The sequence below is a fragment of the Hydractinia symbiolongicarpus genome, chromosome 1 (genome assembly GCF_029227915.1).
Source record: "Hydractinia symbiolongicarpus strain clone_291-10 chromosome 1, HSymV2.1, whole genome shotgun sequence".
Taxonomy (NCBI): Eukaryota; Metazoa; Cnidaria; class Hydrozoa; order Anthoathecata; family Hydractiniidae; genus Hydractinia; species Hydractinia symbiolongicarpus.
Window position 1 is genome coordinate 25,950,036 of NC_079875.1, and position 20,920 is coordinate 25,970,955.

General features: G+C 38.7%; 2 protein-coding genes across 2 annotated transcripts; both read right to left on the minus strand.

Moving 5' to 3' along the window:
• Positions 1-10,507: 10,507 nt before the first annotated feature.
• LOC130620726 (uncharacterized protein K02A2.6-like) lies at positions 10,508-11,551 on the minus strand. The gene is made up of 2 exons (XM_057436397.1): positions 11,254-11,551; positions 10,508-11,199 (listed from the first exon to the last, which is right to left on the minus strand). The coding sequence occupies exons 1-2, from the start codon at positions 11,549-11,551 to the stop codon at positions 10,508-10,510; spliced, it is 990 nt and encodes a 329-aa protein (XP_057292380.1).
• A 1,746-nt stretch (positions 11,552-13,297) lies between these two features.
• Positions 13,298-13,987, minus strand: LOC130621057 (uncharacterized). The gene has a single exon (XM_057436409.1). The coding sequence runs from the start codon at positions 13,985-13,987 to the stop codon at positions 13,298-13,300; it is 690 nt and encodes a 229-aa protein (XP_057292392.1).
• Positions 13,988-20,920: the final 6,933 nt, after the last annotated feature.

Here is a 20,920-nt window from a genome sequence, read left to right on the forward strand (position 1 = left end):
ACAATGTCTACCAAAAAGTGCAAAGTTCTTTATAAATGCAGAGAGAAAGAAGAAAATGTTGTGTTACCCCATTAATTTTGGGATTTGTTTAGGCCAAAGAAAGAACTAATGTTTCAGTACTCACATTGGGTAGAAATAACGAAGCTAAAGCTACAGAGGCATTTATGAGAGCTAAATCAAATATGATAAGAATCGTGTCAAGCCTAAAAACTTGATAGCATTTGGAACAGACGATAAGAAAAATTTATACGATATATTCATTGCAACGTTACGTTCAATTCCGCAAAGCACTTGTTATCTAACATCCAAATGAGGGACAACGTGCTGAAAAAGTTTTCCGGCCTGGGTATTGACAGTAGGCCTTATATTAATGAAATATTTGGAAAGAAAGTGGGCTGGACAAAGATAAAGGGTTTGATGGATTGCTTAAACAAACAGGAATTTGACGAAACATTTAAAAAACTATGCAGGAAATCGTCTGATAGACGTGGAGTTTATTGGATACATGAATCAGTATAAAAAAACATAAATGGACATCTATGGTGGCTTCCACCAGGACAGCGTGTGGTTTAGGTAATCAACCAGCACATTACACATAAAATAACATCAAATCAATTAATTCTATGGTCAAGAGAAGCAAAGGAATTGGCAAGTAACTTTGAAAGAGATCTTCAAATTGATCCAAGACGAGGTGAATAAATAAGATGAAAAGTTAAACTTGATCTCTTTAGGAAAGGTGTGTCAATTCTGTATAATTAGGTGGTTTAGAATTTAATTGAATCGAAAAACTTAAAGCTAGGATGAAACGTAAAAATTTCATGGTTGATATAGGACACAACGCTCAATTATTGTAACGTTCCTTGTCAGAACATTTAATTGAATAGTTGTAGGACCTGGAGACGGTTTTGGTGCATAATTATATTGGTTTTTTTTACAGGTGATTGGAGGATTGTCGAAAACTAGAGAGATATGTTAACTGCACACCGAATCGCAGCAGTCCACAAATTTAACAAATTTGTCATGAGTGATGAAACTTTCTTTTTCAACTCATGTATTTCCATCCATTTCTATTAATTAAAAGCAGCCACTGTCACAACACCAGATCATCCACAAATAATGTTAGTTTCTCATCGAAGTGGCGCAGCGATTTTTAATAGTACATTTTTATATTCATCTCTAAAGCTTTGGAATAGTTTGCCAGATCATATCAGAAAATTAGATAGTCTCCTTCAATTTAAGGTTGCAGTTGGCAGGCGTCATAACTTTAAATAATAATTTCTATAATTTTTACATACCTAATAAAATATTTTAATCTATCTTTTTTAACACAATTAAATCATCCTGATGTATAATAATAAAAGTGTCCCCCACCCCCTTCCTTCACAAGTTGCTCATCAATCTCTGAACCCTATGGGTACTCATTTACTCCTCCCTAGTATCTCTCTTTCCACCAGAGTGACCGTAACATCTGAAACATTAATAGATAACATCTTCATATCTCCATCCTACTGTGAAGCCTCTTCAGGATATCTAACTATAGGTATTTGTGATCAACTGCTACAATTCTTAATTTTGAATTCCTTTCTCCATGAAAAGAATGAAACTAAAGAATTGATTGTGATATAACAAAACAGCAAGCTGTAATGATGGAACTAGTCTACTGACTCTTTTGTTTTTGAATTGTAGAGGTTACACCCTCTAGAAATCTATATTCAATCGAGACTGGAACTCCTTTGACTTTGAACATTTTATATTAGATATTTTATCCTAACCCATGTATCTTTTAACATTTTTATGAAAAACTAAACCTTCTTGTAGATCAAGATGCTCCCATGAGAAAACTGTCAAATTTATAAGATCCCTAAGCCAGTCTGATGCAATAGTGAAAGTGGCAACGAAGGACAGACGATTTAATAATATTGGCCTCTTTAATTCTATATCGAAAAGAAATAAGACATTATTGGCGCAATATTTTAGCAACCGTTTTGCTACACGATTATGTCTATTGTCAACAATTTTACGAAGCTAACAAAACCGCTACTATTAGTCTCAAAGCGGGTTTACATTCATTGCAATTGCATGAACTTATTGTCTTTTCATGTTTGAGTAATTTAGCCTATTCATAGAATCTGTTACGGCGTCCTTATGATTTAGAGACATCTGGGACATCTGCGACAGCCCGACTTTACTATTTATCAGCAAAACGTTTGAAGTTGCTGTGTTTCATATTTTTTATCAATATCACTGATAAGGAACATAATTATTAGTGGTCCCCAGACACCTGGACAAAAGTCGTTCTGTTATTACTTTTTAGTTAACTTTTCTCGTAATTTTTAGAATGATTGGATCTAAAAGATACAAAGGAAAAATCTATAAATTAACAATAGAACATAATCAAACAATGATGCCATGAGACATGGCAATAGTCAGGGTAAACACTTAATTAGGCGATGGTAGGCTAATTAGGGCATACCATTGTATCTTAGACCATATGTAACCTAGTTAAAGGTTACCTACGATACTTTTACAATTGGGCGTCATATAATAGAAATTAAATTCAAAATTAAGAAAACGTTCTCCTTAATTTTTAAAAGTTCATCTACTTGAAGAAACAAGCTTTGTTAATTCATCGTTTTTACACTTGTGCTTCTTCTTCGATGTCTTCTCCGAGTGCGCATTAAAACACCAAAATTCAAGATGGTTGCACGATACGTCACAGAATGGTTGTGCATTGGAATATTAAAAGCAGTAAAGTTATTAATGTGGCGTGAATCATAACTTACCAGCTTTTAAAACTTGAAAATAAGAAATCATGTCGTCTTCAGACGTTTCTGATGTTGATTGTCGAGATCAAGTTCTTGATTTCCAGTTTGAACCTAGGAAAACTCTCAAATCACGGTCTGAGAGTGAATGGGTGGATTACGAAACAGACGAAGAAGTGGAAGAAATATCTTCCAATTTCAGAACAAATCTTGCTGTAAGCACGTGGTGTAAGTGTGGAAATTGTACATTAAAGCCCACAGAACGTGAACTCGAGTGGTACATTGGAAATAATTATTTTCGAACGAGATATCGTTATAAATGTAGTCCTGGAAACTAATTTCGTCAGTTATTGATTGGATAATTATGTACGTATATTTTTAGAATCTGGGTGCATAATATCCTACGTAAATTTCGCACCTATTATACTGCTAAAAGAAAATCTTTGGACGGCTTTGGTTGGGATGCATGATCGCAAAAGTTCTTATCTACCTCCAAAAGACTATGTCCCTAACAAGTGAGTTTCTTACTAATTTTATTTTTAGAACCATAGATACTCTGGCGTTATAATATCATAAATGTATTTATATAGGGCTTACAGATTCGCAGCTTATCGGCAGTTTACATGGTGGGTTCATGTCTGTCTTGGTAAGTCGGTAAGAAGAGTTATTCCGTCATGTGTCGTTAATAAGATACGGGACACATTTCCTGCACCTGATAAAATCTACACTGGCTTTAAAGATGGGAGATTGGTTGACGAAAATGAATTGTCTTGGGGGCGACAATGTCCAGAAGATGGAATACAATAAATTATATTAACAAATGTACAAAAATAAAGTAAATGAATAAATAAATAAATATGTTAGGAAGGTCTAAAGTACTTCGTTGAATTTTCTATTATTTTTTCTCGTTCAGGTCGCTCTTTGGGGACGTTGTACCTCCGTTTTCAATCATTTTGGACACGAATTTCTCTATCAACCGCCCGATAGTACGAACTCCGAGCAATTTCTCTGAGAAAATTATAATTCTTTTTTTTCATGACCTTTTTAGCAACAAAGCATTTTGAATATCGATGCCATGAAATTTTAAATTTAGGCTTGTAAGTGCCTTTGCGGGATTTTCGTTTTTTAACAGCCTATAAAAAAAGATGAAATAAGAATGGAAAGTTAGGTATTAAAATATAGATAACGGGGGTAAATATGTGGTGTTATAAAAATTATTAAAGCATTCGTGCAAATAAGACGATATTTTGTCAAAATTGTAGTGCGAAACGCAATAATTTCGACGTATTTACAACAGAAGGTTTTCGTTGGCCTAGTTAGGCTATGGGTAGCCTTATTAGGTCATGCCGCCTAATTAGGTGTTTACCCTGACTGATAGATTGACATCTGTCCAACTCACTTCATGTTTCTGTAACTTATGGTACAGTTTATAACGTACACAGTCCATTCTTCTCCATCTCCCTCCAGTTTGACAAGGGTGAAATAAATCCATTTACCAGATTCTGGTTCATAATGTTTAGGTAATCATCTGACACGAGTAAGGCGAGAAAGTTATTCAACAGTTTAGGGGGATGGTACATCATTTAACTGGTTCAGTCCTGTATGACTGGGCGACGTAGTTGGGTCAGGGGTTGATGGCACAAAAGGTACAAGCTGGATCCTTTGGTGAGAATCGACGAAGGTGTTTGCGGTTGCGTCTTGTAAGTCTGCCAGAGCCATCGACTTTCAGGGTGTAGCTTTCAAAACCATGGATTTCAACCACTGTGCCCGAGCGGTCCCAACGTTTCAGGTAGTGGCCTGCCTGATTTTGGATGAAACAACGATCACCAAGTTGAAGGAATGGAAGGCTGTGGGTTTTGGTATCAAGCTTTTTGATTCAGTGAAAGAATCGTTTTTTCATTGCTAAATCTTTCTGTGCCCACGCATCATGCCATAGTGGACGAATGTGATGGTTATCGTACTTGACCAGACGGTTTGCGAATGCAAAGGCATCTCTGATGGGTGTGCCCAAAACGATCTGGGCTGGAGAAATTGTGTAATCAGGGTCAGGTGTGTTTCTCATTTGCATCAATGCACATAGGAATTTGTCAGTATCCCGCGATCCAGAGGGAACTGTGTTGGCACGAAGAAGGGTCATGGGGGAGAAAAATGTAAATCAGTTTACCGTAAATACCCAGAGGATAAAGAGTGAACTCTTCTCTGGTAACTTATAGAATGCTTAGCAAGGGGGTTTGGTTTTTTAATTTAATTTTTACCCCAGTTCAGTAAGGTGCCAAAGTTTACTAACTTGGTCTTCAGGCTTGACAACCCTGCTGTCCTTAGGAAAACGTGCAGTTTCGAATGACAGATTTTATATTCCATAAAAATATTTGGAACATCCCTTTTTTCTGGAAAAAGCCTTTTCAGAGGTGTTTTATCCTTCACACCTTCGAGATGAGTTGAGCATATTTTTTGTTATAAAAAATCATTAAAAAAAATCAAAGTTAAGGAGTATGCATATAAGCTTTCTCTTGTAACCCTGAATTCCGTCTGTTAATAATTCTGAACGCGTGCACGCACATTTAGCATAAAGAAAAAGTTCACACTTCCATCTTCTTTCCGTATACTCAGTTCACACATTTTCATAACACCTACGAAAATCTTTAAAAACAAATATCTCGTTAGTAAATTTTTGCATACATGCCTTTACGATTGTGGTCTCTTTTTCCGAAAGCTTCCTATTGGCTCATTGAAATTTTCGGTAATGGAAAGCTGAATAAATTATGCACAAAACGTTCCCGGATTTTTTTGTATAAACTACTGATTAGCGAATTATGACGATAGAAAGAAAATAATATAAATTTTTTTTTTTGAATGATTATATATAATTACAAATAATTTCATAACGACGTTGTTACCCTAATAGTGCAAAAACAAGAAGTCTGCGACCACGCGTTCGGAAAAAGAAGCCATTTTAAAACGTACGGTGAAAAACAAAATGGTGTGTGGTTAATTCATTATATTTTCTTTGTGGAAAATTAACATCTCACGAAAATAACACCATCAAAAAAGTCTTTCATCAAACATTCAGAAACAAAAAAAATAAAAAAAAATATAAAAGTATTGATAAATTAAAAGGGTTTTTCTGAGACTACTCATCATCAAGTGAGTTTTTTTCCTTTACAGTAACCTTAAATCGGATGGTGCAACTCTAACAACCGCTTTATCGTCACATCTTAACCATGAGCCACTGCTGTGATCTTTAATGAATGCCCAATAGTGATCTGCTCCTAGGGTGCCCGAATGTTTAATAGTGGCAGCTAACGAATATTTGTTGTTAAATGATATGTCATCCGTTGGCTGAGAGCGAACTCTAAAAATGTCGTCATTTGAAGCAAGGCAGGTAACAAATTTGTTATTTTTTAGGCTTCTTCCATCAAGAAACGTAAACCTCTTTAGTTGGATAATTAGAATGTCTCCACACTGGGTAAAAACCATTTCGCTTGTACTGTCTTGATAAGAAGAGCGCTGCGGGCAAAGCCACCTGTCATTTCCAGACAAATTTTCGGGTTGCAACAAACAATTGAACCTGTAACGCTGTTTGAGATAGGGAGTGGCACGATAGGCATACTTTCCTGCCAGTTGATAAGAACCATGCATTACATGACGTCGTAGTGGTTATAATGTTGGTGATGATATTATTTGCGATAACCGAAGGGCCTGTTAATTCACCCAAGACATGAAGCAGTATTTCTGGCACGTCCTGCTGGGTATTAATGTTGAATGGGGTCTTCCTAATACTGGACATCTTACGCGGCAAGGCTCTTAAGAAGGCGGAAGGGTCAACAGCTGTGGAAGACTGGGACAGCATGGACATACTCAGCATAACAGACTTCAATAGAGAAGAAACAAGAGAAGATTCCGAAGCAAAATGTAACCAAAATGATGGGATTGCAGTTAATGTTTGCAGGATGGAATTGGCGTAACAGGTGTTTCCTTCATTTATTAATCCTGCGTGAATTACTTTGCTGTGGGTAGATGGGTCTGGGCCTGCTTTAACAGGTGTATTGGGCTTGGTGACTGTTGGTTGTTTGGCCTTTGGCATTAGAGGAGTGGGTATGGAATAGCTGGTTGAAATAGTGATGTGGCTGTGTTCATTCCATACCATTGTATTTCTAGCGACCCAAACACAGAAAGAAGCTTTCATGCACATGTCACCAAGTTGATGAGCAGTTTGAAAAGTTTTTCTGCGGTCCAATCCCAGTCTTTTCAAACACGAAGAAACAGATCGAGAGCAGTAGCCTCTGGCACCAACCTCGATGGCAAAAAGATCTATATGCCAACCGTTTTGTTTGATGATGTTCACCAGAGGATTGTATTTGGACATCTTAGTTAAATTCCAAGTTTCCATATTTTCCTCACATGGACAGGTAAGCTCTATCACAATCACATGCTTTCTGTTGTTGGAATAGATAACGAGATCTGGCCTGAGTGGTGTGAAAGCAATATGCCCAGTGAAAACAAATCCGTCCTTCAAGTCAGACATTTTAGACTTTTTACCAGGAGTGTGGGTACCAGTTTTAATAAACTTAATGCTATTTAACTGTTTTACAGGTGACGTGACGGACTTACAAAAATTAGTGAGCAGCTCCACAAATTCTTTTAAAACAGAATCGTGGCAGAATGTAAATCTACCCATAAAACACAGTGCATATCCGCCAACACTTTAAATTACCCGGGGACGGAAGAAAGTCGTAGGTCGAACTTAAGCAGAATGACATTAAGTTTGGTTGCATTGTCAACAAGGATTTCCAGGAGAGATCGTGCTTGATGTAGTTATTCCATTTACTCCAGTACCCTTGCACCTAAAGTTGCGTAACTCTACCTACTTGTTCTTCTTCTTCTATTTCCTTTGCAGTGTTTGTTATTAGCTTCCTGTAAGAGTAACATTGTCGGGAAGCAGGCATTTTAGCTCTCGGACGCAGACCTAACCCTCCTTTACCGTGTTGGTGCGAGCCCATCATTGCCCTCACTTTTACTTCTGCCTCTGCCCTCGTAACTGTGCCAGTTACACTCCACTCTCCTGCCTTACATGTTGGTGGTGTCGCTGATACTAGGGGGTCCTTTGAATCCCTAAGCAGTAAGTGTCCGCTTTAGAAATAGACGTTAGACTTTTTATAGGCAAAGGACATAATGAGCAAGCCGAGTATAAAGAAATATTAGTGGTAGTGCGATGAAGGTGCAGCCATTTCCTTGTAAAAGAAGATACCTTTTGATTGAGTGTATTGACATACGACATTGAAACTTCGTAAATGAGCAAAGGCCACTGGATATGTGGGATAAGAAGGTGTTGAAGTTGTTGATTTGTCAATCGTAAAAAGCCCTGCTGATACAGGGTATAAATGAAGAGAAATCTGTTTGATTTAAAGCCTTCTGAACTGAGAAGGGTGTAGAATTTAAAGACCTGCCTTTTACGATTACTATGCTGCGTGATTTGTGGGCACGGAATTCCATACCAGGCCATTTTCAAAGCGGTAGCACACCTGGTTAATAGCTTCTGAGTCCATGAAAGCTCTCATTAAAGGAAGTGACACTTTGCTTGATGTGATAAACCTTGGTACAGATGCTTCTAGCGTATATTCTAGGATGATGTTTATGCCAGCTAAGAAAAGAAATGCTTGTGGCATCTTTAGAAAAAGATTTGCTGTATATGCCGATATAGTAGCGAAAAAGATAAGTCTGTGAGGAATTGTGGGATACGCACTTGCAATATCTAGCCAGATGGTTGCCAAATCTGACTTTGCTGAGCAAGAGTCTTTTACTGCCGACCAAACCATTGACATATGTTCCCAGCACCCAGGAAGTTTCTCTATACAACCTTTTTGGACACACGTATTCATGAATTTGTTGTTGGCTATAATGTGAGCTTCCAACCGCCTTGATACAAGACTAAATAGAAGCTTACCTTCGACATTTAGAAGTGCGCTAGGTCAAAAGTCAGTTATGTTCGACTCCATGGGAGTTTTTGATTTAGGAATATAAATTTCACGGGCATAACGCCATTGAACAGGTACCACACAATTTTTTAAACACGATTTACAAACATTAAACAAGAGAGTATTTATCGGAAGACATTTTTTGTATACTTTATATGAAATAGCATTTAAACCAGGGGAAGACGCGTTTCGTTTGGTAGCTAAGAGAATTAAAAAATCTTTGCATTTAAGGAAAGAAGACGAAAATGATTCCAAGAGAGATGGGGCAACAGGAAGACCATCTAAACTGCTGAAGGGAACATCATAGAACTCATCTTTAACAGTCAAGGATTTACCGGTTTGTCCACGCCCTACTTTAATTCACCCTCAGCTATGTCAACTGCATCGCTCACCTTCCAAGAACCTGACTTTAGGGATGGATTGAGTGTTGACAGAATTGGATCCTTGGAGTGTCGAAAAAGTAGGTGACCACTAATCTTTGCGGACTTTAAAATAGAAGTGAGGCTGTTAATGGGCAGAGGGCCAGGAGAGGAGTCAGCATATAGGGAGATGTTTGTGATGGAACGGTGCAAGTTAGCCATTTTCGTATGAACACTGAAACCTTTTGCTCTAGGCGCCCTGCAACAGTTTCACTCACCCTAACAAACATTAGTATTCTACAAAGTTTTTGCCAGAGTCAGATTTGGCCAAGCTTGGTAAACAACTTACAGATAAAATAAAATGGACTCCGAAGCGATTAATCACATTGTTTAATTTAACCTCGGGGTTTCCGCTGAGTTATTCGTTTGCGTGTAAGCTTTTGTTTGAGAGAAACTCATTTTATCAAATCGAACAAGAAAGCTTAGTTAACTAGGCTATACTGCTGGCGCTTTTATTAGCTTCGTAAATTGTTGACAATAGACATAATCGGGTAGCAAAATGTTTGCTGAAGTATTTGTATATTCGTTGACAAATGAATGTTATTCTCTGACCTAACATACTAAGATAAAATAAAAATCGGGTTAACTATCGGATAAATATAAACGGGATACATATACACGTTCCTTCCTACTGTTTTTTTTTTTTTTTAGGAAAAATAAAAGAAACAATTTAAGGAAAATATATAAATCCTTCATTCCTATTTCATAATAAAATCGTTGTATCGAGACGGTAACCGTCTCTCTCGTGTTTAGCGTCTTGGTAAGGGAGCAGGTGGAGGAGTTGATCCCTGCTCAGTTGAATGTTTATTGCTTTCATCGTTATTTGTGTCGTTTGTGTTCATTATTTCTTCTTGCTGTTCTTGTATATGTGGGGGAACAATCGTGTGTTCACCATTTTCAGTTTCTTTGACATTCAACTTTCTTATTTCCGGTACTAAATCGGGAATAACAGCATCTTTGGTGCATTCTTGTGGAATTTTTCGAAGGAACCGGCGGTTTCTTAATGTTAACCTCCGGCTTCCATCCACAATAACCCTGTATTGTTTGTGAGGTAATGCTTCAGCAATGCAGCCAGTCTTGTCCCATTTATTGGGATGGTTGCTGTGTTGGTTTTGGATCGCGACCGAATCACCGACCTGTAGGGGTTGTAGCGAGTGTCGATCCCTCTTGTTTGACAGTTCAAATCGACGGGCGTGTGTCATTTCACGTGCGTCAGCAAGGTCGGACCACTCCCTTCTGAAAGTGATTGGTTGTGGTAGATGGTCAGGGAGGTTTCTTCCAAACAGTAACTCGGCTGGAGAAATTCCCATGTCTGGTGCAGGCGTGTTCCGGTGAAGTAGGAGTGCTTTGGTTACTGCTTCGGTATCGAGAGAACCAGTTGGACTGCGTTCGATGTGAGGTTGCGTTTCATGGTTTTTACAGCTACCTCGGCTCTTCCGTTACTTTCCGGTAGGTATGCTGACGATAATCTGTGACGTATTCCCCAGTTGTTGAGGAACGCGTTGAACTCGTTTGATTCGTATGGCGGACCTCCATCGGATGAATTTTCTTCTGGGATACTAAAGGTGCTGAAGTATCGACGCAGAATGTTTTTGACGGTTGCTGCATTCGGTGAGGCTCGTAGACAGGCGACTTCGGTCCAACCAGAGAAGCGGTCAGCGTAAATCAGGTATCTTTGCCCTACCATATGAAAGATGTCCGTGGCGGCTAGCTGAAACAGGTAGGACGGTTGAGGTGGCTGTTCGGCTGGTTCTTTCGATTGTGATGGGGCGATCTCGTTGCATCTTCGGCAGTTGAGACGTTTGTTTTGAATGTCCGAATTCATACCTGGCCAGAAGAAACGTTGTCTAGCGTTGGTTTTCATCGAGGAAACTCCTTGGTGACAGACATGGAGCTCATCGAGAAGACGTTGTCGAAGAGATTTCGGTACGAGTGGTATCCCCTTGGAGAAGATTAAATCATTACTGGTATACAGGCGTTCACGTAGAGACCAGAACTCGCGTAGGTTTGGTGGAACTGATTCTTTATTCGTTGGGAATCCCTCTTCGATAAGCTGGCATAGATGGTGATAATTTTTGTCCGTTTATGCGTGTTTACGGATAGTTTTAAGACGAATAGTGTCAGTGGGTTGTTCGAGGGTAATTTCCTCTTCAATGTAGGCGATATGATTGTCGATGTCAACAGATGCGATGGGTTTCATTCGTGACGTTGCGTCAGACGCAGGATTTAGTTCTCCAGGTATGGGGATAACTTTGAAATTGTACATAAGCGTTTTTTCACGGAACTTAAACACTCTAGGATTTTCGATTTTCTCTAGAGCGCGACTGTTGAAAATAGGAGCGAGAGGTTTATGGTCGACTGTTACGATTAATGAAGGGCAGGCGAGGACGAACATTCTGCAGCTGTGAAGTCCGATCATAAGGGCTAATGCTTCACCCTCGATAGGGGCGTATCGGCTTTCCGAGTCTCGTGAATCGGGAACCAGCGTAAATTGTTTTCCAATGATCGGGGCAATGTTTTTGAAACAGGGTGAAACTTATACCGGTTTTCGACCAATGTGTCGATAACCAGGTCTGGCGGTTGAGCTGAAAAGATTTAACCCCGTCTTTGATAGCGTCAATAATTGCTACCTTCGATCGTTGAAATACAGTTTCTAGGGTATCGTCCCAATGAAATTTCTTACTCTTCTCTAATAATTCTCGAAAGGGTGACATTACTGGGGCTTGGGCAAAGGCGTATGTAGTTTGGTTGATTAAGCCGAACCAGGAACGTATATCTTTAATGTTTTTCGGTGTTGGGAATTCCTGGATGGCTTGTAATATTCGAGCTGGTGGTCGGTAACCATCCTCAGTTATATCAAAACCGGCAAACTCTACAACGTCCCCAGCAAAGTGAAATTTTTCTGGATTAAAGATGATACCGTTTGTTGCACACAGGTTGATGTATCTAACGCAATGCCAAAACGATTTGGTAATGTCATTATCCCAAAGGATGGAATCGTCAATACATCGAGCTACTCTAGGAAAGTCTTTGGTGATATCATCAAAGCGCTTGGTGTATCCGTCCCCGGAAGCATGGAAACCTTGAGGTGCGCGAAGGTATCTATAGCGTCCCCACTCGGTGATGAACGTTGTTGCATCACGGGCTTCTTCGGACAAGGCGACACTGTGATATCCGTTCCAAGCGTCTAGGACGGTTTTCTTGACTCTTGGGGGTATGGCGCTGACAATATTGAACGGCGTTTGGGTGTGGTGCGTCTCTCGACGAGTAGCTTTATTCAGCTCCTGTAGGTCGACGGTTCGCCTGGGTGTTCCGTCCTTTTTGGGGACAACGACCATACGAGAACACCATGTTGTTGGGTGACCAGAAGAAATGGGTTCAATGATCCCAAGCGCCACGTCGGAATCGAGTTGGGATTTCACGGTGTATTTCCAGTGATGTGGAATCGGGATTGGGGTGTGTACGGCCTTGGGTGGATTGTCTGGTAGGTACGATATGCGAAGAGGTTCACCAGTCATTACTTCGAGTTTCTGGTGTATACATACATTAAACGAGCTACTGGCGTAATAGTCTTTAATCCATTTCTCAATATCCATTCGGTGGTCATTTGTTGGCAGAAATGGTAGCTTGTCAGGTAATGGGGGGCATTCTGTTCTAATATTACAACCACACGGTGCGATGGAGGTGTCTGGTGTGCTGGGTTTAGTTATAGCGGCGTTAACGGAAGGATCGTTGCGAAACGAATCGCGTAAAATGTCTAAGCGTTTCAGGGCGGTTTGTGAGAGGTAGGTGGTGCTAACCCCCTCACATATGTATAACAGTTCTGTAGTTTTGCCGTTGGCTGTGATAATATCGACGAGGAGGGTTCCGATAATTGTTAGTTTGTTATTACCCACTCCCCTCAGGCGATTTTTTGTAGGTGGAAGCCATCGCTTGGCTTGCGTAATGTTCTTGAGTATATGTGGTCCGGTAGTGCATATCTGTGCACCGGTGTCGGCAACAGCTCTCTCGTTGACTAGTTGTGGAATTTCAGGCCAGTGTTCATTAGGCCGTAGGTTCATATAAGCTTTCTTGTTTATTTTTCTGGTGTGCTTGGGATAAAACGATTAATGACTAGATCACCATGTGGGAGTCCATCTAGTCACAATGGGGATGGGGTATCTACTGCTGACAATAGGAATTCGGCAGATTTATCGGGTGGGACTTCAATCGCCGAGGTCTTGGGGCTACGGCAGACGTTAGCGAAGTGGTTCAACTTATTACAGTTTCTACAAGTCTTACCGTAGGCAGGGCAAGTTGAACGACCCTTTGGGTGGAAAGGCTTTCCGCATCCGATGCAAGTTTTGTTGTTGTTGTTGTTGGTGGGTGGACGGGATGATGGCTTTGATTTCAAGGCGGATACGTCAGATGTCGACTGGTGTGGTGATTGAAATTCGGATGAAGCGCGTTCAGTTGATTCCAATGTCAAAAGACGGGTTGTAAGCTGGCTCAATGTTGTTAATATTTCCATTTCAGAAAGTACTTTCGATTGATGGGACGAATTTTGGAGACCGGCAATCAGCTGGGATCGAATCATTTCGTCAGCGTATGAAGGGGTGCATCTGTTGTCTCCACAGGTTCCAGAGCAACTAAATCTACAAAGCATAGCTTGGGCTTTCAAACGGGAAATAAATGACGTAACTGTTTCACCATCACTTTGTTTTAATTTGTAAAAGTGTTGGCGATAAACTTCGGGGTGTACGGCTTTTATGGATACTGACTTGATGAATCCAAGCAAGTCATTCTCAGACGCAGTAAGCAGAGTGTCAGGGCCGATAAAATTAAACAACATCTCGTTTACCTTTTGAGAGCATGCAGCTCTGAGTTCGTTTCTGATGTCCTGCTTACTCGACAAGCCGGCCATCTCCTTATAGCGGCTCCATTCGTCCTTGAAGATGATCCAACGGTTATCGGTGGAATCGGCGTCAATAATGGGTCTCGTAAGCTTTGCACGTGATCTTCCTCCGACCTCTCGGCTTGACTAGGGGACGGAGCGGCGGGTAACGGGGCGGTGGGCGGTATGCCGTTATCTTGTGACATGGCCAAAACAAAATGGCGGAGTGACCACGGATGAAAACGATTCAGAATGTTTTGTAACCCCTTTGCAACAATTATGAGCAAAAGAGATATGAAAAGTATGCTGAAGTGAGTTGGTGTGTTTTATACAATATACAACGTTTCAATAATTAATGTAATGTTCAAGGTGCGTTCGATGTGACGTGAAGAGATTTCGTTTAGAAGATACAGAATGTTTGTTATGTTTTTGTTGTTGAACGTGTAAACGAGCGTGGAATGTGTTGAATGTCTGTTTCTGATGTGTTCAGTTTCCACTTACGATGTTTTTTGTTGATAAGAGAGTGCTTGCTTGCGTGCAATCTCACCAATTGATAGAAAAATATCTAGGAGTCGAAGGCCCACTTCTGACACCATGTATATTCGTTGACAACTGAATGTTATTCTCTGACCTAACATACTAAGATAAAATACAAATCGGGTTAACTATCGGATAAATATAAACGGGATACATATACAGTATTGCGCCAATGTGATTATTCCAAATTGCATTTTGCAAGTTGTAAGCAAAATTGCAACCAGCCAGTATTTTGTCTGTAGCGCTTGTTATTTCTTTTCGATATATTACGGCGCAGTGCTAACACATTGCAGCTGATGTTGGAATACATCTTAAAGTTACCTGTCATTAATAGAATTAAAGAGCGCCAATAATCCCTGACCGTACCCTTCGTATATCAATTTTGTTATTACTAACTCGTCTATCTACCTGTGATTCTTCGTTAACCCCTTTCACTAGGCATTGGATCTTCTGGATAGTCATTGTCCTGCTTAATTTAATTAATTGTCACTAAATTGAGCTTTTCGATTGCTAGGCGCCCCAAAAGGATTATTTTTACAAATTCACACACATACAACTTGTCACTAACAGTTTCCTCGTGAACTTTCAGAGACACGTTTATAAATCCATAACATTTGAATCGATGCGAGTCTGGTCCGATTAACTTTTTAGTTGTTGGATGGAGGTCGTTAACTTGATACCCTATCTGCTCCAAATGATTAAGTCCAATCACAGAAATATCAGCACTGGTATAGATTTTCATTTTCAAATTGTTTTTATCAACACGCTCATTAACTTTCCACCTGCTTTCAATTGAATCTACAGAGGCCCCCACTCTCCCGAGACAAAGGGCATCTACCCCTTCACCAGTAGCTTCACTGCAATGATAGAGCTGTGACAAAATTTGACGTTCGGAAGGAACTTAACAGTTTCGAATGACATATTTTATATTCCACTAAAATATTTGGAACATCCCTTTTTTCTGGAAAAAGCCTTTTCAGAGGTGTTTTATCCTTCACACCTTCGAGATGAGTTGAGCATATTTTTTGTTATAAAAAATCATTAAAAAAAATCAAAGTTAAGGAGTATGCATATAAGCTTTCTCTTGTAACCCTGAATTCCGTCTGTTAATAATTCTGAACGCGTGCACGCACATTTAGCATAAAGAAAAAGTTCACACTTCCATCTTCTTTCCGTATACTCAGTTCACACATTTTCATAACACCTACGAAAATCTTTAAAAACAAATATCTCGTTAGTAAATTTTTGCATACATGCCTTTACGATTGTGGTCTCTTTTTCCGAAAGCTTCCTATTGGCTCATTGAAATTTTCGGTAATGGAAAGCTGAATAAATTATGCACAAAAGGTTCCCGGATTTTTTTGTATAAACTACTGATTAGCGAATTATGACGATAAAAAGAAAATAATATAATTTTTTTTTTTGAATGATTATATATAATTACAAATCACTTTAAAAATTATGGAATGTGTTGGGCTATACAACTAGCAATAAAGAACCAATGTATATATGTTATGTTATGAAGAATGCCCTTGTTCCACCTATATTGGATCTATCAGTAGACAGGTTTCTTTCTTAAGAGGTGGAAGAAGAGGTGGACTGACTATGCAATGTTGACTGGACTGGAGGAAAAAAGTCCACAACACATCAGTGCAATGATACGTTACACTTTCACTAGCGAGACAAGAAGTATATATGAGTTGTTTTCGTTAACAGAAGAGCAAAAGAATGATCCAGTAGCAATAATTGAAAACCTTGAAAAGTTTGCTAAAGGACTTGTGCATGAAACATTAGAACGTCATATTTTTAACTCACGCATTCAAGACGAAAGTGGGAAATTTGATGACTTCCTGACAGATGTTACAAACTTGAGGAATAACTGTAATTTTTGCCCAACTTGCCATCCAGGTTTAGTGTGAGATCGAATTGTCTCTGGTATTGCCCGTAGTGCTACTCAAAAGAAACTTTTATCAAGCCAGATCAACACTCGAAAAAGCTGTGGATATTTGCAGAGCTGATAAAAAAGCAACCGAAGGTCCCATCATATTGAAAGCGAAAAAAGAAGAGGAAGATAATGTCAACTATCTCCACGGTAAATCAAAATTTGCAGTTATGAGGAATAATTTCTCCAACAGAAAAAATGTTTCGTGCAAATTTTGAGCAAATATGCATTTGGGAAAAGGCACTGCACCGCATGGGGGGAAAAGTGTATTAATTGTGGCCAACTGAATCATTTTGCTAAAAGTATACTCTATGGGAAACAAAATTATCAAGGCGGATTTAATAAGGACACAAAGGGAGCGCATGACATTCTGGGAGAGAAAATTTTGAACATTGCAGCAAGGCACAATGAAATACTCAACCTGTTAAGTTTTAGGGTTAAATCATAGAGGTTTTGTTCCTCCAAAGTTACTGACAAAAAGACAAGTAAACTTCCTTTTCGCAGGATACACAATATCAGTGAAAAAAAACACACATACACAAAAAAACACACACATACTCACATCTGCGCCTTCTGGGGACCAAAGTTAGAAAGCGCCTTCCCAGCCAAACGCGAAAGTAAAAAAATAAAAATGAAAAATATCCTTCTACATGAGGTTGTTATATATAATTGTTTTTATAGTTTCTAAACATAACATCTTACCTACTCAATAATAATAAAACGGTTTATTGGACAGATTTTCGCATGGTTCACAAAAAAGTTGGAAAGCGACTTGTGGGCCACATGTCAAGGTTGTGAAGTTTCAAAGTGCCTTGTGGGGACAAATATTGTTTCCCATGATTATAGCTTTCTTATATCTGTCGCGATGCATCAAGTTTGTTCTGGGGACCATGGATTGAATCCCGCTCACTGACAGACAGTATGTTAGCAATACAAGAAGTAGCTTTACTTCAATTACATTACACCAATAATACTCGGCCGTCATGATGGATGGTTCGATCGTAGTGAACAATTCTCATGAATGCTTGTCTTGGCTGGAATTTCCATGACAAGCATTCATGAGAAACGCCAACGTGGGCGTTGTTAACATATTGACACACGCAGTGTAATTAGTTTGTCTGCGGCTCTGAGTTTTGGGACGGCTGACCCAATTCCGCTTACTGCCAGTCATTGTGTTGACAATTCTAAAAGTGGCTCTACTTTAATTACGTTAAACTTTTTAATTAAACAATGTTTTTTACGGGAACAATAATCAACCTTTATTTTTTTTCTCCGGGACTCGGAAAATTGAGGAGTATCCCATTGTTTTGCCAGGACTTTTGAGCGCTGTCCTTGATACTTTGAGGGAAGAAAGTGTTTGCAGAATAAACTTTTGCGGTTTTCGCGATTTTTGGAAAATTCGCACAAGTTTATTAGCGCAAAATGTTCCAATTAGAATTTACAACTATGTTTTTAAAAATAAAAAATAACTTAATACAGTACAGTTTGATCTGGTAATAATATATTTAGTAAAACACCCGTTTTAGTTCCCTCTCGAACAACTATTTAATTTAACTTTTTGGGAACAAACGTCCTTTTAATATAACTAGTGAGATGCAAATGTTCTGTGCGTTTAATAAACTTAAACTATCTAAACTTTCAAAATAACTACCGGTCAACACTATAAAATTTATATCAGAAAACGAGGGTAATAAAGTAAACTGAGCTTTTACAGTACTCAGAGTTTCATGTATTCACTATACAATCCTCAGCTGTAAAATAAATTCAACTGATCTAAATTCCTATAAGTATAACAAAATTAATTGAGGCTGTAAAACGTGCAATAAAATCAGTAATTTACAATAAAAAAAGTGTCAAAATGTCATTATCAGTCTTTTGACTTATAATTGGCCAATAAATATTTGTTTATATGGCGGCATTTTGAAACGATCTCCGACCTTTTGTTTAAAAGTTCGTCTTTATTTTCGTAACTAAGGATTTCCAATTTCTCTTGCAGACAAAGTGGACACGATTTGCTTTTGTTCGAGTAACTTCTCACACATTTTACGATCGACCAGTTTAACTCCGGCGTGATATTTTGGTCCTTTAACTGCCAGATGTAAGTGGACAGCGTGGTACTGTTCATGTACTTTTTGTTGTTGAAAGATAATTTGTGCCCACCGTAGCGTTCTTTGAACTCTTTCTCAGTTAACCCGATGTAGGCCTTTTTTGGTTGGTTTTGAGCGGTGACTTCGCATTTGTAGATGACAGACTGAACTCTGCAATTTCCTTGTAGAGGGCACGTTCTTTTAACTCTGCAATTGCATGTTGGTGTATCGATTATTTGTTTTGAAGAAACTTTTTTATTATGTGAATTAATGATGGACTTCACGTTTTCCGTACAACTGTAGCTGACTTTAACGTTATTCTTATTGAAAACTTTTTGAAGGTTGTTTTCTTTTGTAAAGTGCTTCCTAATTAGTTTCAGAAAGGATCTTCCGACGTCGTTAACAACATTCTTATTGAAGGGTGGGTTAAACCATATCACGTTTCGTTTCCTATTTCTGCCAATCCGATTGGGTTCCTTTTTATTGAAGGACAAGTTCAGGTTTTTGTATCCGCTTTTTCGGAGGGCTTCTTCGTATTCCGGTTTGGCTTGGTCAAAAACTTGTTCGTTTGACGAATTTTTGACAAGCCTATCGTTGATTGATATTGGTAGTTGTTTCAAAATATTTTTTGGATGGTTAGATAAAATGTGGACGTATTGGAGCTGATCGTTTGGCTTTTTGTAGGGTTTGAAAGTTTCTGAATCTAAATCAAGTGTAACGTCGAGGAAGTCTACTCTTTTTAGGTTAGTTTGAATCTCGATGTCGAATCCGCACGTTTTGAAGGTTTCGATTATTTTTTTACGTTTGGTGTCTGTTGATCTACCTCTTGAGTTTCTTAATACTAATAATCCGTCATCACGGTATAAGCCGATGTCGTCTTTTCTCACGATTGAAGAGAGCTTTTGCAGAATAAGAATGCCAACTAACTCACAAATTTCGGCTCCATCAAAGCTTCCCATCGTAACGTCAAAACATCCATGTATATCTTTTTTCTTCCATGGCTCTTCATTGAAAAACAAAAGTGACTTTCGGCAGTGTAAGATAGTTCTTATTTCTTTGTCTAATATCGTAGTGTGTTCCTTTGCAAAGCGTAATGCCTCGTCTAGAATGTGGTTTGTAATTGATGGGTAAAATTCTTTGATATCAAGCTGGATGAAAGTACAGGTTTGTTTGTTGTGCAATGAAGAAAACCAATCCAATACCTGGTCGGTGTTTTTCCACTGGTTAACATGAAGTAAGTTTCGTAGGTCTGAATTAATTCGGTCCAAAATCGATTTGCTAATGGCACCAAGTTCACTTTTACATGGGTTTATAAGACGACAAGGATGTTTTTGATGAAAGTTTCTTTGTGATCTTTCAAGGATATGAATGCAGGAGATTTTGCGAGTTTTTCAGCGCGATTGTCTATTTTGTAAGAAGATGCAATTTCTTTTGCTTCGGAGTTGATCGCTTTTTCGAGAAGGGGCGGTGCTTTTTTGTACGTTTTGGTGACGTTTTCTTTCAATAGCTTTTCGTGGAGGTCTGGTGCCATCGTGTAAATGTTTGAAGTCTTATCGGCAAAAACGTAAACCTTGTTTGATTTGCGAATGCTTGAAATGTCCTTTTTCAGTTTTCGTTGGAAGGTGTCATGTGTGTTACGAAATTCGATGTTTTCAAATAGGTCCAGTAAATCTGATTCGAAGTTTTCCAGTTCGGTGCAAGGTGGAGGAGTGTTCTTACTTTTAAATCCGAAGGTTTCTGCTTGTGGAATTGTATTTCCGTCCCTGTTGTTAATCCAGTACATTTTCCAGCGCATACGTTTTATAACTGCTTCGATTTTATCAATTAATTTAGTCTTGTAAGAATTTTTATGTTCTTCAAGGAGTAAGCAAAGTTTATTTTCTCCATTGATAAAAGCAAAACAAAGTGCTCGACAAGATAAATCCAGGAGCTGTTTATATTCAATACAGATGCGTAATGCTATCCTCAAAACAGTGCTCGACTATAACATTAAATCACAGGAGCCATATAACAAGGGTAATAAAGTAAACTTAGCTTTTACAGTACTCAGAGTTTCATGTATTCACTATACAATCCTCAGCTGTAAAATAAATTCAACTGATCTAAACGTTTTGTTTTCGTTATTCATCAAACAGGATAAGATGTTGTTTCCTGTGTAATAAAAAGAGAAAAACCTAAAAATAACGGTGCACAAGAAAATATTGCATGTTGTTGTGATTTTTTTGCGGATTTATACTATTTGTTGAAAATGTGTTGTGCGAAGGTCTGGTACGTTTATTCAACAAGCGATTGAGATGGATTAAGGAACTTGGGTGTTAAAAATTC

Coding starts and splice junctions, on each gene's coding strand:
- LOC130620726 (XM_057436397.1), bottom strand. CDS start 11,551: ATGTTCGTCCTCGCCTGCCCTTCATTAATCGTAACAGTCGACCATAAA. Junction 11,200..11,253: donor TATTCGTCTTAAAACTATCC/GTAAACACGCAT, acceptor AGCTTATCGAAG/AGGGATTCCCAACGAATAAA.
- LOC130621057 (XM_057436409.1), bottom strand. CDS start 13,987: ATGTTGTTTAATTTTATCGGCCCTGACACTCTGCTTACTGCGTCTGAG.